At 51.7% G+C, this 25,364-nt stretch overlaps 1 protein-coding gene across 2 annotated transcripts; it reads right to left on the bottom strand.

Annotated features, from left to right (window-relative positions):
- Window positions 1–1,691: 1,691 nt before the first annotated feature.
- Window positions 1,692–20,706, bottom strand: GATA3 (GATA binding protein 3). 2 transcript variants are annotated; one of them, XM_061126047.1, is made up of 6 exons: window positions 20,541–20,706; window positions 19,500–20,123; window positions 16,640–17,176; window positions 11,396–11,541; window positions 6,975–7,100; window positions 1,692–2,268 (listed from the first exon to the last, which is right to left on the bottom strand). In XM_061126047.1, the coding sequence occupies exons 2-6, from the start codon at window positions 19,738–19,740 to the stop codon at window positions 1,984–1,986; spliced, it is 1,335 nt and encodes a 444-aa protein (XP_060982030.1). In that variant the 5' UTR covers window positions 19,741–20,123; window positions 20,541–20,706; the 3' UTR covers window positions 1,692–1,983. The 2 variants fall into 2 exon arrangements, with proteins under 2 accessions (XP_060982030.1, XP_060982031.1); XM_061126048.1 differs by having other exon boundaries at window positions 11,396–11,538.
- Between the last annotated feature and the right edge of the window lie 4,658 nt (window positions 20,707–25,364).

Below are 25,364 nucleotides of genomic sequence, written 5' to 3'. Positions count from 1 at the left end.
TGAGACACGGGAACTCTCCAGCAACAACTGCTCCCAAGTTTACGACGGCAACAGACGGCCACGGCCCGTGGCCTTGGGTGCTTCAGGAGTCCCCAGAAACCACGTCCGAATTAGGAGCCAGGCAGAGCCTCACGTGCATGTCAGTAATTCTCTACTTCTTTATTTCAACATTGAGCTTCAGCTTTGAAATATTTGCTAAGAAAGCAGAGAGGCAATTAACAGAGATTTTTCAAATGTGTGCCAGGGTTACACATTCTGTCAACAAAGTCAAAGGAAACTATACAGCGTAAGTTACAAAACGGTTATTTCATGTTTCGCAAACATTCCAATCCACCCTTCACTGTGGTGTGATTCAACAGTAGAAAAGCAAAACAGACATAAACTCAAGACCCAGCCCAGCTCCTTTCCATCTTGTAGAGAACCAAGAGGAATTCTCAACTGCAACCCGCCCGCCTGAGAATCTCAACAAGGAAACCCTCCCATTTCTCTGGTGAGAAGATCTCCTCGAGGCCAGACCAGGAGCAAGGGAAGAGCAACTCAGAGCAGACCACAGAACTTCCTCCAGCCCCGGGGATGCCTTCCTCTGGGCTGCATCGCGAGCTCCAAAGATGCCCAGTTTCCCAAACACATCGATGTTCCTGTCTGGGGTTTGCATTCTCTCCCAGGGTGTGACTGAACACCACTGGGCTGTTACTTTGTTTAAACTCCATTTGCTTTCCATCCAGATTCTAGAAGAGCTTGGCCACCACTCTCAATACGATGTTATTTGGTTGTTTCTTAAATATTTTAACTTTATTATCTCTTTATATTATTATTCCAACAGACTGCATGAAAGGCAGTGATCACTAACACAGAACACAACAGGCGCTAACATTCAGCCAGGCTGCTCTCAGGACCCAGGGCTGGCGGGCCTGAGCCGCTGACATGCACGCGGGTAGCTCATACACTGCTACCCTCATAGCACAGGCTGCGGAAGAAGTGACAAAGGACATATGCTCTTGTACCCTTAGAAGCTATTTAATAAATATCATCAAGAAACAAAATGGAAAAAAAAAAAAAAAAAATCAGCCCCGTGGAGCACAACCACCTTAGGTCAACTGAACATCACCTAGTTTTTTCAACCAAAAATGGAGAGAGAAAGAAAATATTAAAATAGAAACAAAACAAAAAAAAGCAGTACTTAACACTAGCAGGAAATAAATTTATACAACAATTCAGTCTGTATAATATGATGAAATAAATCTACAACTTTTCTTATTTTGGTGCTTTGAATTATACATACAAACAACAATTACAGGGACATGTTCACAAAGCATCAAGGCCCAGGAAAGTCTAGCTGAACCCTCCAGGGCAACCTGAGAATGGAATATGTTGCCCGGAGTAATAGAATTTCCTACGCAGAGGCCCACAGCTTTGAACAAATGATTTGCCTACACATTTTTTCTTTTTTTTTTTTTTCCTTTTTTTTTTCCTTTAATGCATCAAACGACTGTAACCAGGAAAAGGAAACAAAACTGGCAGTTTGTCCATTTGGATATCTGACCTAGTTTCTTCTTAATCTCCACTCTTTATTTTCCCCCCATCGTCCTTAAAAGGCATGGCGTCCTCCGTGCCTTCCTGACAGCAACCGAGAGGCAATCAAGTCTTCTTTCAATGTACAGTATTTCTTATAATATAAGTTATATGCAATGTTCGGTGACTTTTTTTTTTTTTTTTTCACAGCACTAGAGAGACCCTGTTCAATAGGGAATGTGAGTCTGAATGGCTTATTCACAAATGGGATCCAGATTCGGGGAGTGAGAACACAGACACCACGGTAGGCTGCATTGTCCGAGTGGCCACAACATTGGGTTGCTTGATGCCTGCAAAAACACAGATCCATCGGGTTTCGGTTTCATGATACTGCTCCTGCGAAAATGCACGTAGAAGGGGGCCGGAGGGACTCTCGCCGGGAGGCCGGTGAGCGCGGCTCACGCAGGGGCCCTAGCCCATGGCGGTGACCATGCTGGAAGGGTGGTGAGGTCCGAAGGAGAGGCTGGACGGCGGGTGCATCGGCGTGGGCGTGGTGAGCATGTGGCTGGAGTGGCTGAAGGGCGAGATGTGACTGAGCGAAGACATGTGTCTGGAGAGGGCGGCGGGGTTGAACGAGCTGCTCTTGGGGAAGTCCTCCAGCGCATCGTGCACCTTTTTGCACTTTTTGGATTTGCTAGACATTTTTCGGTTTCTGGTCTGGATCCCTTCCTTCTTCATAGTCAGGGGTCTGTTAATCTAAACAGAGATCAATTTTTTTTTTTTTTTTTACTTTTTTTTGGCTGGCTCTGACAGAGGGCAGACTTCCACAGCCAGGCATGGGTTCCTCTGACCACCCCAGATCAGGGATCTGCTTTCAGGGGGCCCCTTCCTACCCACACCCCCTGACTCCTTCCCAGAGACCCCAGAGATCTGCAAGTGAGGGTTCTGCGATGGGGGCGGGGGGGAGGGTCTCAGCCTCTATCAATTTCAGAAACCAAGAGGCCCCAGGTAAGGTGTTCCAAGCAGGGCTTATTCGTTTTGTTCATTTGCACCAATCATTGGGGGGAAAGTTGGTCTCAGGCAACTTTCTGTCCCCAAGGACCATATTCTTGAGCCACCCAAGATGGCTGTATTTCTCTGCTTCACTAAAATCTAATAACTTGTCTTCTTCCTAGAATTACCTTACACGATTTCAGGAGAAGAGAGGCAAGGGAGGGATTTTCAAGAGGGAAATATATCTGGTCTACTGGTACAAAATGTGACTTAGAACTTTGGCACTACGAGGCAATCGATCTTAAGGGCTTTGTCTCTCTGCCTTGAGAAGCCCGGACTGCTTCAAAGTAATTTTTGCTTGCCTCTCTTCTAATGGCCTGTTGAAACAAGAGGTGCTGTAAAACCTCCCCCTACATAGACAGTTGGTGGGAAGTTGCTGCAGAACCCAGGTCAGTGCTCTGTGTCCACCCCGAGTAGGATGGAAGGTGGGAGAGCAGTTCAAGAGGGAGGGGACATACGTATATACTTATGGCTGATTCACGGCGCTACATGGCAGAAACCAACACAACACTGTAAAGCAATTATCCTCCCATTAGACATAAAAAAAAAAATTTTAAGTCATTTTAAACACAGGGAAAAAAAATCTCCCCCTAAAATTTGTACATTCTGGGGTCGGAATTTAATATAATGCGTCTTTGCAAAAATGTAACCTCTTGCCCCGGCCACAGCAACTGTGATGATGAAGTTGCAATTTCTACCTGGTCCTGACGACTCACTTCTAACTAGATGAGCAGCAAAACAACCAATCCACAAGAATTTAATATTCACTTAGGGGGTGCAAAGCCCTGTGCTAGCCTGAAAGCACTCTCCTCCTAAAAAGCAAAGCCAAGGCATGAGGGACTTCCCTGGCAGTCCAGTAACCGGTTAGGACTCCGAGCTTCCAATTCTGGGGGCAAGAGTTAGATCCCTGGGCAGGGAGCATGTCCCATACTTCAGGTGGCCAAAAAATAAAAAATAAAAAAAAATAAAACAAATACAATTCCAGGGTAAACAAAAGATTACGAAAAAAAAAGCCCAAGCATGAAGTTGAGGAAAAAGACCAAGGCAAGCACCTACTCTCCTGATCACTGCTCTTCGTCTTCAGGGCAGCATAGCATCACTCTCTTCCTGATAAGCCTCATGTGTTTTGTTTTGAATACACATTTGCTTAAGGTAGGGGTGGGGGAACTTGACAAAGCAAACTAATCATTCCCCTCGAGGAGTCAGAATCAGATCGACCTCAACGGCAGCCACCTGCCCCGCACAGCAAACCAACCACACATTCAGCCCCATTTCCAGGGAAACGGGCAAGGGGGGAAGGTCAGGGCCTTAGTCACTCCTGACTCCTTGGAGAAGAAACCACTTCTTCCTCCAGGGTCCTCAAAGGTGGAGGAAGAGAAGGTTTCGTGACTCAAAGATCTGCCTGTTTGCTCCAAAAGCTAGAAGGAGATAGTGAAGGAAGTGGGAACCCAGAAGTCAAGAGGGTCAGGCTGCTGATAACACTTCTGGGAGAAACAAACTCACGGCTTCCAGGGGCTGAGCTGGTCACCTGGGCAGGAGTGCAGACCCGCTGGGGGCGGGCTGACCTCAGCTCTGACCCTCGCATAGGAAGGCCGAGTGAGTGACGGCAGAGGACCTCAAAGGTTGCTGCTCAGAGAACATCTCAGGGTTTCTTCCTCAAAGTTATAATCAAGATAAAGATGCTGCCTACAGAGGCGATAGGAATCTACTGTCACATCAAATCTCCCCTGAGATATCACCTAGACACATGCTCTTCATGCTGATATCTAGATATACAGGGCCAGGTATCTAAATATAATATCTAGTTACACAGATAGCCACACAAAGCCAGATAACTAGTCCCAGCACTGATACTGAGATAGGTAGTTATCTACACACCTAGATAAGGAGACAGGAACTAACTTAGGGCATGCCTGGTATCTCGATGGGCAAAACAAAACAAAACAAGACGAGAATGTTCATAGATTAGTATCTCTTATTGTTAAATACACAACAAATCCGCCTCCTTCTGTGAAGTCTTACTAGACCAGAGAAGGCAGAAAAACCACTCTGGGGGATGAGCACGCACCTATCTGACACTGGGGCCCAGGACAGGCTGAGGGGCACTGCCACGGTAGTCCAGTGGTTAAGAATCCACCTCGCAAGGCAGGTTTGAGATCTGGCTGGAGAACTAACCGACTCAACCTGTGAGCCACAATGAGTGATCTCCCACGATGCAACTAGGACCCAAGGCAGCCACATAAATGAGCAAATATTTAAAAGAGAAAAAGAATAGAGTGGGGGTAAGCAATGAAGAAGGGCCCTTGACTTCTCTTGGATTTAATGAGAAAAGCATATCTTTCAGAAATAGATGGCTTTTCAATTGGATACAACTGAGATCACATCTCACTGTGGCTGAGCAGTCAAAGAAATTTATTTCTGGTTCATTTCTCATAATTCCTATACTTCTGTGGAAATCAGAAAGAAGTACATACACACACACAATCCATTACTCCGAACAGGTCTCTGGCATATTCTACAATAAGAAGGGGCTCACTCTTCCCTGGTCCCCAATAGTCCTGAGCTCCTGATCTCCCTGGAAGGTCGGTCGCTATTCAGAAATCCATCTGGGCCCTTCTAATTCATCAGCCTCATCCTTGTTTCTCTGAGTCATCATTTTTTCAAGTAAAACAAAATCAGAATAATTTCTGTCCTGTCTACATCATGGGACTCTCTGAGGCTCAAATGTTGTCAAACAACATAAAAGTCCTTTACAAACCATACATCACACCCCCAAAATCATTTTGTTGACTACCATGGGGTGAGCACAAGAACTCTATAGCCCCAAACTTTCCAGATTCTAATCACAAATCTGCTTCTCTCCATGGCAGTGAGCAAGGAAATTCCCCAAAGCAAAAACGGGCCTGGGGTTTCATCGCTGATAAATGTACACAGACCACAGTCTAGGGATGCGAGAGAGAGAAATGATGGACTGTAATAAGACCCTCGTTCCGTCAGCAACAAGCCCTGAGTATCAAGCAGAGATGACACGCTGGCAGGGAGGGTCCCAAGAGGTACCAAAGGACTAGATTGCTAAGGTGACCCTGGGAAGTTCTCCTGTGATTCAAAAACTCTAACCAGCAAATCTTCCTCCGCAATTCGCGTCTCTGGGTAAGACTCGCTGACTGCCAGGATGGCTCTGAGCAAACCCCTCTGCGTGTCCCCAGTTCACTCCCAGACTCTGCCAGTCAGACTGGCCAAGAGACTTCAGGAAAACCAGACGGAACCAGAGACATGATATGAGACAGGGAGAGACAGACAGAGACAGAAAGAGAGAACAAATTCCTTCTCTGGGATTAACATAAACATCAGGCCTCATTACGGTCACAGCCTGTCAGCCAGAGTTGTACGAGGGAAAAAAAAAAATAGCTGAATTTTTTTTAAAGGTAGAGATAATACAAGATGGGAGGATCCCCAAATTGAAAGATCAAAACTGACACAGCCAAACCCATGAGACTAACTGACAATTACCATTCTGCTAATATGATCTATAAGGAAAAAGGCATTATTTTCCCTGGAAAGGATAACCTCCACAGGCTGCCTTGCGGGAGTTCTCCCAGGGAGGACAAACTCAACAGATGAAATATCTCAGCCATTTCATCTCGTATCTTTTATACAGAGAATCCGTTTAAAATTCACAGCACAGGTTATGCCAAGCTCTCTACCCCTCAGTAACTGAATTGCCCTGAACTCCTGCATCATGCATTACAATCCTATTTACCCTTCTCTTCCACTCTCTGGCACACTCTTTCTTTTTTTGCAAAAAGTTTAAAATGCAAGAAAACATCAAAATATGACTGGCAACTTTTTTCAGTTTGCTAAGGGGAAGATTTTTTTTTCCCCCTTAAAAACCCAGACCGGGTCCACCACGCATTCTGTTTCCAATACAAACTAAGAGGTTGGATCGACCTATTTTATTTTATTTATTTATTTATTTATTTTTTCGAGGGAGACGGCTTTTATTGCCCGGAGAGGGGGATCGACCTATTTTAAACCCTTGAGTCTTGACAAGGCTTCACTGTGCCCAGTCCTTTCCCACGCTGAATCCTACTGCAATGATTTTTCTGAGGCTCCTCACTGGGTGATTCAAATGGATCATCAACAAGGACCTATTGTAGAGCCCAGGGCACTCTACTCAATACTCTGTAATAACCTATACAGGTAAAGGATCTGAAAAAGAATGGATACCTGTATAGGTAAAACTGAATCACTTTCCTGAATACCTGAAACTAAGACAACATTGCACATCAACTACATGCCAATAACATTTTTTTAAAAGAAATCAAGAAGGGGACCAGGGAAGGGGAATGCCATGCACTGTGCATCACCCGCCCGAGGCTATCTGGGGGGCAGGACCCCGGGACGCTTACATTGTGCAGCTTGTAGTAGAGCCCGCAGGCATTGCAGACAGGGTCTCCATTGGCATTTCTTCTCCACAGAGTCGTAGTTGTGGTTTGACAGTTTGCACAGGACGTACCTGCCCTTCTTGCTGCCGACTGGGGAGGGGGTAGACAGGGGAGGATAAAAATCAAAACAAATGTTAAATGGGTTTGCAGAACCACGGAGACCAACTTTAAAAAAAAAAAAAATTATCACTGAAATCAAAACTAGCAAGTGGCCCACATGAAAGTAATAAAGATCCCCAAAAGCTGCATCAGGAAGAAAATTACAGCTGACCCACTGGCCTAGGAGTAGATCAGACCGTGGTCCGGTGGTCAGCAGGTAGCCTGCTGTCCCCCGGGGTGAGGAATTTGGGAGGATCAGAAAGCTGATCCCATCTCTCTAAATCACAAGCTACCCCCCCTCCTACAGAGTCTACCAGATGTTTCATTTTTATGGGTTGCAATAATTTTTGGAATTAACCAGACATGTTTGGCTACCAGGCTCTCTGTGGCTTTCTTCACCGGGCCTCCAGGAGGTCCTTTTGCAGAGCGACTCCCCAGAATAACAGCTCTCAACAAAGATACAGGTCATCACAACAGACTAACAGCCAAGGAAGAGGAAGCCCAAGCATCAGAAGTGCCTTCTAGATCCCAAATAAAGAAATGCTAGGTGATAAGAAGAGCAGGCTGCTGACACTATGAGAGAATGTCTGTGCATATGTGGCTGACACACACAGCGTGGGCCACAGAGAAAGCACCAAACCAGAACGTCCTACGTGAACCAGACCCAGCCCATCTGCAGCCATCCTAAATGTGCACGGCCCAGGCTTTCAGATTCGGTCAACTTGTGGTGAGAGCCATCTTCATCCTCTTTAAGTGGTTTTAGGTTAATGAGACAAACTGAGAAGAACAAGGACTTCCGCAATCCACCAGGAACACAGGCCCCACTTCTGCCTTCAATTCATCTGACTCCCTGGAAAGTTTCCTGTAAACTCTTCACAGAGCCAAATGGTCACAGGTCAGATGCCAGTCCCAAGCTGAATTTTAATTATTTGATTGTGTCACGGCCTTCATTTCCTTTAAAAGGGAGATTTTTCTTTCACTTTTTGATGTACTTAAATGCATTAGGGAACTATTCCCTGCATCCATACTTGGAAAAAAAAAAAAAAACTTAAGCTCAAAAACTTTTGAAAGAAAATAAAGGTGGGTCCCTGGTAACCCCTCTCATCTCCTCACTACTTCCTGTAACATGAAAAGAAATTTTCAACTACAAAATTATTTCTGTCCCTGGACTCAAAAACATTATCAAAGGCAAGAGAAAGAGAAAGAATTTAGCTGTTCCTTATCTGTGATCAAGAAAATTCTGGCATGGTTATGAGAGCATGGAACAAAATGACAAGGATCAGGGTGAGATTTTCCATCAATATTTTATCCGGCAAGAAGTTGAGCCAAACACTCAAAGTGGCCAGATATGGAAAACCCGGAGGCAATTCTGAATGAACCAGGCTGACTCCTCTCCTTTCAAAGCTACTAAATTGTCCCAGAGATGCTCCCCTTTTCTACAGGTTTAAATACCAGAGCTATGGCACTTTTTTTCCCCCAGTAATTCTTAGTTTTTGTGTTCTGTGGAACTAGAAACACAGCCCTTCTCCCTCGTAAATGAGAAGGTTCTACTTTTGAGTAGTCCATTTGGAAAATAATTCACCGCAGTCCAGGAGTACTGTCTCTCATTCCACAAACCTCTGTCCATCTGCCTTTATGAAACATGATCGTTTAAGACTTAACTGGTGTTCTTGTATACTTTTGGGAAGAAAATGAAGTTATGAAATTGATGCTTAAGGATTTTGACAATTATCTAATGTCATGCGATGATTATTATCATCCTGGACTGGTTTTCTCCACTTTAAAAGAAATACTTGGATATAACAGACTAACAGACTAAGACTCAAGCACTGGATTTCTCAGCCCAACAACTGGGAAGGGATGGTTCAAGCACAAAACACCAGCCAACAAAATAAGAGTTTGGAGTAACGAGGCTCGTGGTATAGCCCTTTGCAGGGTCTTGAAGGTATCATGAACCTGAGCAAGCTCAGACTTTCAGTGAATTTATACAGAAGCTCTGAAAGTCACACTGTTTGGTTCACTCGCAGAAGACAAAGTATATTAATAAAGCAACCTAGAGATTTATGAAAATCCTCCACCACTAGGAAAAAATTTCTATGGGTCTTCCCTTCTCCTGTTTCCAGCATGGCCTCGGCATGGCCTGAGTTTATTTAGTGTTAGATATGCATCTACCAAGGGGTGGAGCGGTCTTCAGCGCCTCTGAAAATGCGCAAAGCAGAAACTGCAAACTGGAGAGACAGAGGCGGGAAGGAGAGACAGGGAAATATAGGAAAGAAAAAAAGAAGTTCTAGATACTCAAAAGTCAAATACACCTAAGTGCTGAAAATATATGCATATACATCCTGAATGGGCCCCCAGTGTCTCTCTGGAGCATATGAATTCTATGGAACTAAAAATATAAAACCACCCAGAAGAGATGAGTAAGAAAGAAAAGACAGCTTCACATGTGACAGCAAAGGAACTCTACAATTAAAAGCGATTATTACTCAGAGTTCTAGAGATTGCTTACGAAAGGTGAATGAAGACAAAACTATATAAAATGCAAGTCTAGCCCTCCTAGGCAATTCACCCCAGACAGAAGAAACCCCGAGAAAATGTCAAATGCATTCTTGCTCATCAACCAAACAACCACGGGGTCTGAGACTTTACTGCTCTTATTTCTTCTTTACCTTTTAAAAAGAGCCCGATTATCATGATATCATGATTTACTTCAAAAAGAAAGTTTTTGTTGTTTGTTTTCTTTCCTTTTTTTCTTTTCTTTTTCCCCCCCTTCTCTCTTTTTTTCCTAAGGCCAGGTTTGGAGTGATTCAGAACATTCTTTTGTGGTGTGATCATATTCATTCTGCACTAACACCTCCAGTCATTTTTTTTTTTTCAAACAACGTCTTGTTCTGATACGTTCAAACATCTTGATGTTTAGGTTGGGGAAGCTGAGTTGTTGTTTATGAGTTATCTCCAGAGCTCAGATATCCGGCAGCTTTTTCCTGGGAAGTTAGCTTTGCACATGAGAGAAAGGAAAAAAAAAAAAGTACCAAAGAGCATGGGGACAAGTCCGGGGAAGGTTGTGAAAGCTGGAGACGGGGGCAAAGATCAGAAAGAATAAAGCCTGGAGACCTAGGATGGCCAAAAATTAAAGTCACGTGGGCATGGCCATCCCTAGAAAGATTTTCCTTTTTCTGAAGAGGATGTGAAAGGTTGTCATATGCACTAAAATCTGATGAGGAAAACAAACAATTCTTTAAAAAGGATGCAGAGGATTTGGAGGGGTCCACCTTACAATCTGAGGGATGCTACTTCATCCATTCATCAGAACGGGGAAATTCCCCTCCTCCCCTCTCCACCTGGTGAATGTCATCACCACAAAAAGCATTTTGATCTCTTGACTGTGGTTAGAGTTATCATTTGCCAAGCCTGCTTTTATTTGTCTGTTACATACACTTGCTATTCAGTCTGGCCTGAGGTTCCAGAGACAAGTTTGCAAACGAACCTCTCCGGCTAGTTTTCCTTACCCGTGCTTGCTTGTGCCAGGTTTTCTCAAGTATTCCTAGGGGTCAAGAGGTTTAAGAAAGGGAAAAAAGAGGGGGAGAGAGGAAGCGGTCACGGGCTGGCGGGAGTTCAAAGGGGAAATCGGACTAGACGCTAGGAGAGACCAGGGAGCGGGACAGAAATCAGTTTTCCCCTGCGTTGACCTGTGGCAACTCCTCAACTCCACAGACCACGGAAGAAGAAAAACTCCACAAGGCCACCGGCTGCTGCTTGTGCAATGCAATTAATGAGCCCCATTCATCTTACAGCCCCGGCCACATGAGATCTCATCCGGGGCACAAAGGCAGCACTGAGGCCATCATGACTTCCTGGGAGACCCCTGCTACGACTCCAGAAACAAGTTCTGGGTGGCACCCGGGAGCCTCCATCCCCCCACTAACCTTCTCTGTGAAACGGTGGCTATCGACACACTTCAAATCAGTCACCCCAGTCCCATTAAAGCAATCATTCTACCAGCGAAGATATTTAAGATTTGATAAACCAGAAGTCAGCATCCTTAAAAATGTGGTGACTTAAGAATCATGGAGGGGGCGATAAAGAGAGAGAGAGAGTACACTTCCCTGTATATCTAATTTGAAAAAAAGAAAAAACAAAGATGAGGGGAAAGCTTCCCCAAGCCAGCTGACACGATTTTGAGCTGTCTTGCCAATTTCCTGCAGAAAGCTCTCCTTTCTGAAGAGGGGAAATTAAAGACACAAAATGGAGAGTGCCAGGTCAGGGCTGCCCCAGGGACAACTCACCAGTCTTCGCTTGGGCTTGATGAGGGGTCGGTTCTGTCCGTTCATCTTGTGGTAGAGGCCACAGGCATTACACAGGTAATGCCCCGTTCCGTCTCGTCGCCAGAGAGGGGTGGATGTCGCCCCGCAGTTCACACACTCCCGGCCTTCTGAAAACAACATCACACATAAGTCACTTATGGAAGGAAGACACATGAAAAAGCTGCCAGCAGAATTAGGGAATGAAAGCTAAAGAGACAACTTTTTTTTTTTCCTCTCTTTTTCTTCCTTTGCGGAACTTTCTCACCTCCAGCTCCCTTGAAAAAGAATGTACAGCCCTCTCATGGCCTGACGATTCCCCATGTACACATACATGCATGTACACACAGGCACACACAGGTACACACCCACACATGCACATGCACACACACACACACACACACACACACACAGAGCTTCCTGGTTCAAGAAGTGACACAGGAATCAGAAGCAACAGACACCTGTCCAGGGCGGCCCCACTCGATGGGGAAGATGAAGCAGAGCCCAGGAAGAAGGCAAATTTCAACTTGAAACAGTTCCCTGAGAAAATCCTGAGCCCCGGACAATGGCAAAAGCTAAACACTCCTTGCATTTCCCTCAGAGGAAAACAAAGATGATCCATTCTCGTCACCAGGTCTGTCTATACAGATTGATTAAATAATGACGATCAGGATGAGGCCAAAGGAAAGATTCATCAATGGCTAGATCGAGAAAACAGATAATAAACAGATGAACAGATGGATCAATTGGCTGACTGATTTTTAGCAGCGAGGCCTTTAGGTTTTACTTCCAATAAAACTGTAAACGTCCCTGGCTAGCAAGGAAAAGATGAAGATCCCGTAGGGCCCACTGCTTTCCCACCATCTCTCTTACTCTCTAGAAAAGGCCCAGGTTTTCTGCGGGTCCCTAGCCCCTGAGACTCCAGTCTGAAGGGTTGGAGGGACACACGGAGGCATCTTGAAGGCTAGGGAGCTGGAGATGGGGGGAGGGAGACAGAATCAGGGGAAGTGTTAAGAGGTGAGGAGCAGATCAGGAGGATGGGCCACTTTGGGGAGGGGGAAGGGAGGCCCTGGGAGGCCCTTCGGTCGGCTCATTAACCAAGGCCTGCCTGCAGTTGCTCTTTTTCCAAAAAAACAAACAAACAAAATCAACAAGAAAACCGGCCAGGCCGGGTTGGAACAATGCTCACTCTAGGGGCTGGAGAGTGACCAGACCGGGCCCACCTTCGGAGGGGAAGCCCCCAGAGGGGAAGCCCCCAGGGGGAAGCCCTCCAGATGCTATTGTAGGAACTGCCTGCCAGCTCTTCTGAACTTCTGCAGGGGGAGGAAGAGGAGGAAGGTTTCTGGGAGAACGTGCCCCACTCCTGGGGGGCTCAGTCTCCTGAGGAAGACACACCAGCTTCACAGCCCACCCAGAGGGACCCAACTGGGAGCCGGTCCTCCAAGAACCGGAGGATCTCCCAGGTGCTGGGGGGAGGCTTGGGGATGGTGGGGGAAAAAATGAGCCCCTAACAGTTGTTTTTAAAGATTAATCAGCTGACCCCAAACTACCAGGAAGACGGGATGGGGGTGGGGGAGGGAACCGACTGCCCCTGGAGGGCAAGGCCAGCCCAGGGCCCGGGCCCTGCTCAGGTTTAGGAAAGCCCCAGACCCAGTATGAGGGGTGGCAGGGAATGGACACCCCCAGAGCCTGGGCTCTTCTCCAGGAGCGGGCTCTGAGGAAGGAAACGGACTTTTGGAAATGAAAGTGGCTGTGGCCTCCTTTTACAAATTGGAGGCACGCTGAGTTTTGTCCACTTCGCTTTTCTCAAAAAAAAAAAAAAAAAAAAAAAACCAAATGTGAAGGAGTTACGAGATTTCATTTTCCTTGCTCAGTTCCAAAAAGATTCTTAACCTGGGGTCTACAGAGAGCCTTCCAAGAAGCCCCGCGATGATCCACACGAGCATGGCCCTAAGAGGGCCAGGAGGGCTTCCAAGGCACCCAGCAGGCTCTGGGCTGAGTCACAAGCAGAGGCCTCTGCTCTGGGGTCAAAAGCCGGAGGGATGCGGCCGCTGAAGGTGCGGAGGCGCAGAGGAAGGAGGGAAGGGCGAGTGGGCGAGGAGTGGCCACAGGCAGCCGGGGGCCCCCAGCCCTTCTGCCCTCCGTGGGACGGGCCCAGCCTCTCCTGGGGGCAGCCAGCCCACGCCCACTCTCCCACCTGCAGAGACAGGGGCCTCGGGCCCCATGCTGCTTCACTCCCCAGACCTTTGGGGGTGTCTCCTGGACCCCAAGCCTCCTCCATCACTAGCAGCTCGGGCTGGACCGCCCCGCTCCTGGGCACCTGGGCCACCTGGGCTGAGGGTGTCCCCGCCTGACACCATCAGTCTGATTTCCTTTCCTTTGTCAGGCGGCAGGGAGGATGACAGCTTCCTTTTCTGAGGGACTTTGAAAGCCAGCAACGGTTGCCTCTCCAGCGAGGCTCTGCACACTAGAGCAATTTTCTGTCTTGATTCACTCGGCAAGTTCGAGATTGCCTCGCATTGGTTTTCTCTCTTTTTTTTTCTTTCCCTTTCTCTCCTTGTTGCCTCTAATCTGTGACTTCAGCAAACAACCAGTTTTCCTTAGGGAGGCCCTGACTGTCTCCTGCTCTCTTTCTCCGCGCTCACAGCCTGGTGTGAGCTGCTCAGACAGACACCTCACGCTAAGGTGACAACCGCAGGCCTCTTAGCATTCAACAGCCATTTTCAGACACCCCTCTGCCTCTGACTGTAAGCCTGAGCCTGGAGTTAGATAGAAAGGGGTACGGAAATTGCAGAAGAAAAAGGGGGCAGTTGAATGCCCCACCACAGAGGGGAGCCCGGGGGGGGGGGCGGCGGGAAGCTAAGAGTTGGTGCCCCCCTCCCCTGCTGAAGAAAAACGGCTTATAGTCTCTTGTTTGCAAAGACACATCCCAGCCCAACAGCCCGGGCGTTAGAAAAGCAATAGGTGCTCTAAACCACAGCTCAACCGTTTCTCCAAAATGCGACAGCCCTCTCTTCTCTGGGCTCCTCCTTCAGGCGATTGCGAAGAAGAGGTTAAATTAAAAAAAAAAAAAAAGCAACCACTAAAACCAAGAGAGTCCCCTTCTCAGGAATTCCCACCCCTTCCACCCTCCCTAGGAGTCTGGAAACTTCCCCTGCACGCTCCACACTCCCAGAAGTCCCAACTCCCTTGCTGCCCAGGTGTGCGGCCCAGGACTTTTTTTTTTTTTCAAACTGTGAGAAAGGAATAAGGAGGAGGAAGTCAAAAGCCAAATTTAAATCGGCTCCTCTCCTCTCTCCCCAACCCCAAAAAAGAAAATAGGTATATAGGTGCCCCTGGTTCTGGTTTAGGGAAACCGCAACCCTCTCCCCCACCCCTCCCCAATGTCCTGAGTCTCCAGGAAAGTGACAGAGACAGGCAAACCCAAAAAGGCAGAAGGTGCGCACGACAGGGGTCGCGGGGAATCAAACTCTGAAATGAGGGCAGAGGACCAAAGGCATTTGGGAAAGTCACTGTGTCCCCTCCCCCCCCACAAACCACCACCCCAGCCTCAGAGACCACGATCTTTCCCCCAACTTTTCAGCCCTACCAGAAAAGAGAACTTTAAAAAAAAAAAAATCCCACCCTGACCTCAAAACTGCACAGGTTTTGCTCTTATTGCCAGCAGCCATCCAGCCTTGATCAACAACCTCCCCCTCCCCGCTTTGGCGGGGACCCTCCGCTCCCCGCTTTCCTGCCTGTCCTCCCTTCCTCCCGCCGCCTCCCTCTCCCTCGGCCGACTTTCATGTACTGAACATGCAGGTCTGAGTTTTTCTGTCAGCCTAACCGCATCCGGGCTCTAGTGAAGTTCCTGGCTCGGGATAAACAATGCAACTGTCGCGTGCAGCAGTCTGAAAATAATTGGATTAGCTGAAACATATCAACTAAATAGAGACAGTCCTGCCCAGGCAGTCGGAGTGAATGTCACCCTGGAAAAAAAACCCTGGAAACTGATCTCATGGTCACTGGGGCGCCCAGAGCCCTCTCTCGGAAGTTTTCTAAACCCGGGTTTTGCAAGCTCTGTTTCAAGACTGGTTGTCTCATCCAGAAAAGACAAGCGATTTCCACCACTTCAGTGTCTACAGAGTCTGTAGAGAGACTGGCTGGGGGGAGTAGCAGTTAGGACAGACCAGGACTGAGACACCCACCCTGAAAAGGCTACTTCCCAAGGAGACATGCCAATCTTCCCAAAACCACCTCGAAGAAAAAAAAAAATTACAGTGAAAAGGCATCTCAAAGAACCCCTGACTCTGATTCAGCCGCTTCGACATGGGTAGTGGATTATTTTATTTTTAAAGCAAAAAAAAATATTTTGTGTGGGCTTTGCATTTCTTTTCATGCCAGCCTCTACACCAAGAGAATACACATGCAGCTCAATTTTAGGGGGGCAGGGTGCTCTTCTAGGAGCAATGAGCAGAGGAAGCAGAGGCAGGCACCTGGGGAATCTTTTTCCGTCCTTCCTAACCCCTCTGGCTTCAGATCAATCCGGGAGTAGGTCGTCAGACACCTTCCTGCCCCTGCCTAGTACTGGGCTCCCAGTACCCAAAGATACTGCAGGTAACAAGCCCTTTTGATCTTCACTGAGCTGCTTCCCCAGGGCGGAGCTCCCCTCTCTACCCAGAAGTCAGGATTCGAGCCCCCTTTTGCCACGCAGAGAACGTGTGTCCTGCTTTTGCCTGGGTCCCGCCCCCGACGAAAAATATACACATACTTTATTTATACATGTCTGTGTCAAGGGCTGTCCTCCGGTGATTGCCTGACCCCCTCTGAGCTGAGCGGAGGGGGAGAGCCAGGACACAGAGGCCCAGGGATCAGAGGAGGGACCTGTTTTGTTTGGGTTTCAGGAGGTTTCGTTTTAGCATTAAACACCAAAGATTTATCCCCTCGCCTTCCATTTGGGCTTGCAAACTGACTAAAGGTTACCGCCAGCACCCTCCAGCACCCCCGCAGGACAAGCAGGAGATGGGGGTTTGTTTTTGTTTATCTTGTTCCTAGTCCAGCTCTAAGGGGCCTTTTCAACCAGATCCCACTTGCCCTCTGCTCTGAAGACAGGACCGAGACAAGACACCACATCCTCCCCCCTCGGAAGCACCGGGAAGGCGGGCTCTCTCGTCCCTGCCTGGGATTTCAGACTGGGGAGGGGGCTGGGGGGCAAGGGGGAAGGGTCTCTGGAGGAGAGACGGTTCCTACCTGTGCTGGATCTCGCCTTGGGCCTCGACTTGCATCCGAAGCCAGTGGGGGAGCCCCCGAGGAGGCTGCTGGGCGGGAAGAGTCCGGAGCTGTACTCAGGGACGTAGGGCGGGTAGGTGGTGATGGGGTGGTGGGCCGAGGCCGCCGCCCCTCCCAGGGTAGCCATGCTGCCGCGGGGGTGCGCCGACTCCAGCTTCATGCCGTCGGGCAGCGGCACCTGGTACTTGATGCACTCCTTCTCGTCCTGGCGGCCCGAGCCGGCCGAGCCCGGGGTGGACAGGGATGGGTCTGGGGAGACGTCCTTCGGCGGGGTGGGTGGGAAGGTGAAGAGGTGCGGGCTGGAGTGCCCCGCCGACAGGGAGGAGGATGAGGCTGGCGGGTAGACCGACAGGGGCCCCGGGGAGCCGTGGTGGATGGACGTCTTGGAGAAGGGGCTGAGGTTCCAGGGCGAAGCGGTGTGATGGCTGCCCAGGGCCTTGCCACCGTCCAGCCAGGGCAGGGATCCGTGCAGCAGAGGTGGCCGGCACACCTGGCTCCCTGTTGGAGAAGGAAGGGGCCAAAGAGAGATACGGGCAGGTGAGAGCAGCCCCCAAAGGCGCCGGGGCGTTCGCGCCCTCCACCCCTGCCTCCCCAGCATCAGGACAACCTCAACACAGACTGGCCCCAGCGGTACCTGGGCCAGCACACCCCCTGTCTCCCATCCCAAGGTCCCACCAGATCCAGGGAATCAAGGGCCTGCGTCTGACCCTCGAGACCTGCTGCGATGGAGCAAGAAGAGGCCCTGGCTTTCCTGGCCTCTCCAGATACACTTTCTAAATCACAGGCCCGAAGTCCCTCTCTGGAACCTGACTTGATTTATTGGTTTCTTTCAATGACCCAGCAGCCCCCAGCCCAGACCTAATCCCAGGCAGCCTGATAAGAGGGTGGGCTGTGAAGGATGAGGCCTAAAGGGGTTAGCCCGGCTGCAGGACCACTCAAAACCAGAAGAACACACGGACCCAGCGGCCCAGGCCCAGAGCAGGAAGGATAAGTCTTGGAAGAGAGGAGAAGGGCCATTTTAGGGTGATTTCCATGTACCCCTACTTCACTGCTGGCTTATAAATGACCAGGCCTGAAATGAGATTTGCAGGAAAATTAATTGCTCAGGCTTTTGGAGAAAGTTACCAAGGCTAGACCCTGGGATGGCACTTTTGTCTGCCTTTGTCACCCTCCCAAATCCTACCAAAAAAAAAAAAAAAAAATCAGGCCCATCTCAACCCCAGGGTTGTGATTCCACCAGTGTAATATATGAATTTTCACCTGAGCCCCAGAGACACAAAATTCCAGTTTCTGTGTCTATTTCGCTCACACACAGTAAACTGAGCCCTCCTTTAAAATACAGAGCCATAAGGCAGCCCTAACTCAGACCAAAAGACACTCTGAGAGGGGTAAGTCTAAACGGCAAGTGCAAATCCACACACTTATTGATCTTTTAATCCAGTACCTGTCTCAGCGTTTGACATTCTATTTAACCATTAAGAACAATACTGAAACTAAAATCTTCAGAGAGAGGAAGGGGAGGGGAGACAAGGGGGAAGGAGAGTTCTCTGAACACGGAGGGTCACGCTTCACATTATGCAGGAAGTCGTATAGTAAATAATATTAAGGCTGCATTTACCTCATTTCCACTTAACTGCTGATCTGCACAGAACGAGGGCAAAGAGCACCCCCTCTGCAGAAACAATTGTTTAAAACCTGGTGACAGCAGAGTGAGAACGCGGCTCCCGCAGGGCCTCTGTCATCAGCCCCAACCCTGCGATGGAAGCAGGGGAACCAGGGCAGATCTCCAGGAGAGCAACTCACAGCTCCTCCACCTAAAACGTTGCTCCTACTTTTCCTCTGGGAACCCGCTTACAGATGGAAGGTTTGAGAGCTTTCCCCCTCAACTTCATAGCGCTGGGGTTCTCTTTACCATTTCAGAAGTCTCCCGAACTTCCCAAAATGAAAAGAGAAAGAAAAAAGAAAATACTGGAATCGCATTCATAGAAGGAAACCCTGAAGGATCCTAAATCTTCTTTGGGACCCTATGGGTCAGTTGCAGGCAGGAGGAAAGAGAAAGTCAAGAGTTGCCTGGAGCAGGCAAGGAGGCAACCAAAAAGCATAGACGCAGGAAAATTCTGTGCAGGCGGGAATCTAGGAAACCCCAAATGTCTCAAACTTAAAATGGTAGTCTTTCCACCAAAACCTGGTCAAGCACCAGACTTCCCTTCCTCGGAGCCTAGAGTTAGGAGATATGCCTAAAAACCAAATGCACTAGTTTTAGGCAAAGGCCGAAACACAGCGAGGAGAATAAATACATTCCTTGGGCCCTTCTGGGAATGTGCTGGAGAAACACACCGAGGCACGCCGGCAGCAGCCCCCGAGAGAGAACCACGGGATAAATGGGGGAGCGACGCCCCAAGAACCAAGCCCCAGCCAAGTTTGGCCCGCGCCGGATGCCCAGCCTGGGAGCGGTGACCGGCGGAGGCGGAGGTTCGGCTCTCCCCGCGCCCTGGACCTCCGAGGCCCCCGAAGCCGCGGCCGCGCGGGGAGAAAGGGCTGCCGAGCGGCGCCCGCCAGGTGAGCGCCAGGCCCCCGGGCCGCAGCCGCGCAAAGGCGCCTGCTGCGACTGTTTTGAAAAACAGACTCTAGCGACGTTCGAGACGCCTTCCTCGCCCATTTCCGGGCCCCAGTTTTTTAAATGGAGCAGCAGCTGCACTTGGGGGGGCTTTGGCCGGCTCTCCCCACCCCCTGGTCCCTCCCTGCCTCCCCAACCCGGGGAGCCGGGACTGCCGGCCGGGGGAGGGGGGGGGGGGGGTCCTCGCACCCGGGGCGCACTCACCGTGGTGGGTCGGAGGGTACCTCTGCACCGTGGCCCTCACCGAGTTTCCGTAGTAGGACGGGACGTGGTTGCCTTGACCGTCGATGTTAAAAAGTACATCCACCTCCTCGGGCAGAGGGTACTGCGCCGGGTCCATGTAGGAGTGGCCGAGGCCCGGGTGGTGAGTGTCCGGGTGCTGCCCGTTGAGGACCGCGGGGTGGTGATGGCTCACCCAGCGCGGCTGGTCCGCCGTCACCTCCATGGCCCCGGCTGCGCTCGCGCCCTCTCGCCGGGCCCGGAACCCGCGCGCGGAGAGAGAGGGCGGTCGGGGGCTCCGAGGCTCCGCAGGTGCTCCTGCCGTCGGAGGGGCGGGGGTCGTTTAAGGATTTGTTTTCAGTGGGGGAATGGGAAAGCTGGGAAGGAAAGGTGAGCAAGTGAGATTTTTTTTTTTTTTTTAATAAATCTTTGCGGGGTAGTTTAGCAAAGAGAAGAGGAAGGAAAAAAAATTCCCAAAATTAGGTACGGGAGGACAAAAAAGGACCAAATTGTAAAAGGGGGCCGAGGACTGGCTAGAATTTTGCAAGTGAGGCTCCTGTGCACCCGGGGCTCCTCGGCGGCTCCAAGACTGAGCCTTTCCTGGGCCACCTGCAAAGGAGAGAAGGGGAGACCTGGATGAGATCCTAAGTACTTAGCACCTGAGTATGAAGTAGCACCTCCTCCCCCCCGAGCCGTCCTGCCCCGCGCCCGCGCCCCCGGGACACGCTAACACGCGCGCACTCGCGCACGCCCCCTCCGGAGCTCGGAAAACCGGGAGGCGGCGAAGGACCCGAGCGCATCCCCAGCTGCCTGGCTCTTCCAGGATCCCGGGACTGACTGAGCGGTTCCCACTTGAACGACAGCTCCCTCCCTCCGGGGACCGAGGTCCCAGGACCGACTTTCCAGCCTCCAGAAACTCTCCGAAAGAGGAGGGTTGCGTTTTCCGTGTTTTAAAGTCCTCCCAAATGGAGACAGAAAACAAATCAAAGTTTCTAAAAAAAAAAAAAAAAAGTCGCCAGTACCAACCTGGGTAGCAAGGAGCAGAGGGGAGGAGGAGGCGTGCGACCAGGAGAGCAGAAACTGCCCGGGCAGATTGCGTGGCTCGCTCTGCCTCGCGCGCTCGCCGGCCCTCTCTCTCTCTTTTCCTCTCTCTCTCTCCCTCTCTATTTTTTTTTTTTTTTTTTTTACAGGGAATGCATTCTTTCTGAAAGTATCAAGACGGCGCCAGGCAGCTCAGTGTTCGCAGACAGCTGTGGCGCGACGGAACTTAAGGAGGTTCTAGTGTCATCCGCGCCGCCGGGGGAGGAGCCTGGCGCTGGCGAGGAGGGGACAGGATCCCAGCACAAGGAAACTGCAACCCAAACCCGCTCAGGACTTCACCCCCACCCCCCACCTCTCCTCCCGCCCCTCCACTGACCGGAAAGGGGCGCCGCGGAGGGCTGCCCGGGCGGAGGGGCGGCGGAGAGGGTGGGCGAGGCGCGCCAGGGGCTTCGGGGCGGAGGGGGCGGGCAGGAGGGAATACGCGCTCTGGCCCTTTAAATGTGGCTCCGGCTCCTGCCAATTCATTCCGGCTCGATGGATTATTCCGTGCCGGGGACACCGGTCTGCCCCATTCATGAAGTTTATTTCTACAGACAGCCGTTCTTTTTCAGACTTTTTAAATGAGCAAATTTTTTTGGCATTCATTCCAAGGTATTGGGTCGTTTATGGATGTGGGGTCTCTGCAAGTAAAAGTGGTCAGGAAAAAAAAAAGTGTAATATCAGAGTACATGGAGATATGCGTCTCTTGAGAACTGCCTAAGAAATTGAGGAACTGGGGAGGGGGGCGAGGGAGGGTTGGGGGGGCGGAATGTGCCTTTGATTGAAATGTCGGTGGCAACTTTTTGGTGGTCGCGGTCAACATTCTCCCAGCCTCTGGCGTTCACAAGCCTCTGGCAAGAATGTCTCAGCTGTTGCAGCTGTCCCTTCCAGACCTAATATTCGTAATCAATGCGTGCTTTTGACCAGAGTGACAATACTGATGGATGAAAGTGGGGGAGGCGAGAATCTTTGGCTCCCCAAGCACTCGGGTCTTTGCTCCGGTTACCCAACTTGTTCCCTCCTCCCCGCCCAGAGCCCTATTTACTCCCGCTCCCGGCGTTTTTCCCCAGCCCCCTCCTGCGGCCCCCACCCGGGCCGCCGGGCAGGACTGCGGCGACCTCCCCGGGGCCCCGCAGCTCGCGGGACTCGCTGGGTCCGGCCTCGCAGCCTCGGGCGGAGGCAGTGGAGATCAGAGACAGCCCGGTGAAGGGGCGGGGCGCCCGGGGCGGGGCCGGAAAGTGGCCAATCAGCGCGCGAGGCTGCGGCGCGGCCGCGATTGGCCGGCCCCGCGGGCTGCAACCTCCCGGGCGGGTCTCGGTGCTTTGAGCCACTGCATCCCCTAGCGGCGCTCGGGCTGCTGCAGCCGTCCGGCCCCAAAGCGCAGCCCGGGTGTGCTAGCGTCGGGCGGGAAGCGAAGTCTCAAGGTTCCACCCGCGGCTCTCCTCAGGGCAATGTGTGCAAGGAGAGAGCGTGGGTTCTCCCGCAGGCTTTCCCACGGACGGTACTGACAGTTTGATTTGGGGCTCAACTGGAAGGCATTATTCCCTCTTCGCTTCTCTACCCCGTAACAATTCCCTACAAATACACCCCAAAAAAGTCAACATAGATGAGACCGTCCCTGAAAGTAGGTGCTAGAGGATTCCTTCCTTGCGGTGAAAGAAAACCATCCATACTCAGCCTTAACTTGGTGTGGGAGACGGGGGTGCGGGGTGTCCTGCTTTAATACACAATCCTCGTAGAAAGACTAACAAACTTCATTTGGAAGAAACAGTGGAAACACGGGTCTTCCTGAGGTGGAAGTTTTCTTGAGTCTCCGTTTTCTCAAATCTGATGTTTGTTAGGTGTTTGTTAGAAACATCAGCTTGAGTTTCTAGACACGGAACGGTAAGAAAGTCCCTAAATTAACCCCCTCCCCATGTTTCTCCTGAGCCCACTTAGTCCCTGCTTATTAGGGCGGCCCAGTAAAGGAGCATCGATTTTCCTTCATTTTGACCACGTCTCTCTAGGGCCAGTCAAGCTGCCAGCCTCTCCTGCTCACTGCGCTCTCTAAACCTTTTAATTATTTAGTTTCTGTCTAACATGCACCGGAAACCGCTCCATAAACAAGGACAGACGGACGCATACACATTGTTGCTAAAAGTCCCGAGATTCAGCTTAAGGATGGTTGCAGAGGCTGGGGGAAAAAAAAAAAAATGAAAAGCGCATCTTTGCGCGTTGGTCTAGGACCCGCCGACACTAACCCGACCCCAGTTCAAAGCCACGCGGAAAATACCAAACGGAGCTCTTTGGTCCTCTGCGCCGAGACCTGAAAGTCCAGGAAATAAAAGGGACCCATCCTCGGAAAGAGACGCTGCTGACGCCAGGACTTGAAAACGTTAACTTCAGAGGCTAAAGCCGATTTTAAAAGACAAAGAGAAAATATCCCTGAGAAGGAGGCCTTCCGGTGTAGTGGCGCCTCTGATAACGCTCAAACTTTGGGGGGAGGCATTATTCATTTTAATTAAATCATGAGCACCAAGTCTGGCTGCACTGACCTGAAGAACCACCCCCAACCCTTGGAAAAATAAAAGATCTCGAAGGCCCCTTCTTGGTCTGGGTGGTTTGGAGCTGGCAGAGAGGGGTGCGGGGCTGCGGCTGGGTGCCCGGTGTAATGGAGCCAGCCTGTAGGGGGTATTTAACATTTAATTCCCAGCCGGTCCGCCCCTGTTCCCGGACTGACAGTGGGTAATTGGGAAAGAGGACGTTGCTCTTTTGATGGCCCGCGCCGGCCAGTCTCGCCGACGCCACACTGGGTTTGACGTCACGGGCCCAACCCCAGAGCCAGGAGCACAGAGCTGGGGGGAGGGAAAAGGAGAGGAGGGGGCTACCGAGCAGGGAGCGCCGAGGTCGGCCCCGGGACCCACGCGGAAGGAAGGGGGAAGGGAGCCAGGCCAGAGAGAGGCTGCGGCGCGTGGCCTGAGGCGGAGAGCCGGGCTGCGGGAGTCTAGGCCAGGCCGGGCGCCTGCCTGACCCGCCTGGCGGGCAAATGCAGGCCGGGCTTCCTCCTCTGAGGGCGGGCGGGGGGAGCGTGGGGGCTCGAGGCCGGGTGAAGGGAAGAAAAGGTGGCACTGAGCCCCCCTCTGCCCTGGCCCGCAAAGCTAATCCCAGCCTCCTGCGGGAACGCCTCCGCGCCCTCCTGCAGATCTGAAGCGCCCCCCCCCCCCCCCGCCCCGGGCTCCCACCCAGGACCCCGACCCGGGCCGGTCTAGAGAGCCCCCGTCCCTCCTCTCCTCCCCGGGAGCGGCCGGCGGAGCTCGGGTCAGGGAAGCGAGGTGGAGACCTAAAAGGATGCTGTCGCCGCCGCCGCCGCCGCAGCAGGGCCCTGGGCTCCCGCAGAGCGCTAGGCCTCCCTCTCCAGGGCAAGGGTCTGGCCGAGGTCTGGACGCCTGGGACCCCTGGGGCGAGCATCCCGGATCCGAGGAGGCAACGGCGCGGCTACCGCCCACCCCCGGTCGCCCGGAACCGGTACCCGGGCTGAGCGTGGGGCGGCGGGAGCCGGTTGGCCTATCTGAAACGCCAGGCCTCGAGGCGGCTGCTTCAGGCGTCAAGTTGAGCGGGGTGTGTGTGCCCTCTTGGGGAAAGGGTAAGAAATGGAGCCTTCCTTTCTCTCCTCGGTCGGGGTAAGCGGGGACACACACACACAACACACACACACATACACACACTCCCAAACACATGCCCCCCAGCTGAGGTCCCTCCCACCCGCCCTCCCGGGAGCTCAGACGCTCTCCACGGATGCAAGTGGGGAACCCAATCCCGCAAAGGAGCCAGAGCCCGTGGTGTAGAGAGGAGGAGCGTGCCCCCCCGCCCCCCGCCCCAGGCTCACCCCTGGGGTCGCAGGACCCAGAGAGTGGAGATCCACGCGGCCAGCGTCACCCACCCGAGCCTGGCGACAGGCGCGTTCAGGCGAGCTCCGCGGGGCCGAGGTGTCTGGAGAGCGGCCCCGGGCGCCCGCCCGCGGCCCGCCGAGGGTAACCAGAAAAGCCGAGCCTCGGGGTCGAAGTCATAAAGTTACTAATCCCGTGCAGGGGGAGTGAGCGTGCCTCGGGCCGCCTGGGGCGGTCATTTGAGCGTGTTTACTTAAGGACTTTGCAAGCGGAGCGCGCGCGAAATAGTCGGATTTCCAGCGAGGCAGCAAATATTTGCAAGCGAGAGAAAGAAGCGGAGCCCGGCAGCGCCGCCGCGTCCCTCCCCCCGGAGCCGCGGCGCCGGCTTGGGCGGACCCGGCCGCGCCGTAGAAGACAGAAATGAAGCTTGGGAACCTGCGGGGCTGGGGGGCAGGGAGGGCGCAGAGCCGCAGCAAAGACCAAAAACTGCAGTACGGCCCCTAGGCCCTGGCGAGCTGGGGCTGGGAGAGGAGAAGTCCTTTCCAGCTCGATCAATCTTCCTGGGCTGCGATCGGTCAATAAAAATGGTGTGAACCGACCGCGATCGTTGTGCGTCTGGGGAGGAAGTGGAGGCCAGAGGTGCCGAAGCTGGCGCCAGCGCCCCGCACCAGTCCCGTTCGCGCCCAGGCGGTCTGCAAGCCCCAGGCCGGTGGCCAGTTCGTCGCCGGGAGCCCAGCGCGGTCCGGCGAGGCCTTTAATTGGGTGTCTCCATTTTTATAGTGGCCATTGTTGGAGCAATTAGCGAGAGACAATAAGCGCCAAGAGGCGTTTAATTCGATTCCGTGCGCCGGCTGCGGCGCTCTGGAAGAAGTGGCTGGCCCTGGAGGGAAGATCTGGTTAAGTG

Source organism: Dama dama, chromosome 23 (genome assembly GCF_033118175.1).
Source record: "Dama dama isolate Ldn47 chromosome 23, ASM3311817v1, whole genome shotgun sequence".
In the NCBI taxonomy this organism is placed as follows: Eukaryota; Metazoa; Chordata; class Mammalia; order Artiodactyla; family Cervidae; genus Dama; species Dama dama.
Note: the sequence above shows the minus strand (reverse complement) of the source record. Positions and strands in the feature narration are given on the sequence as shown.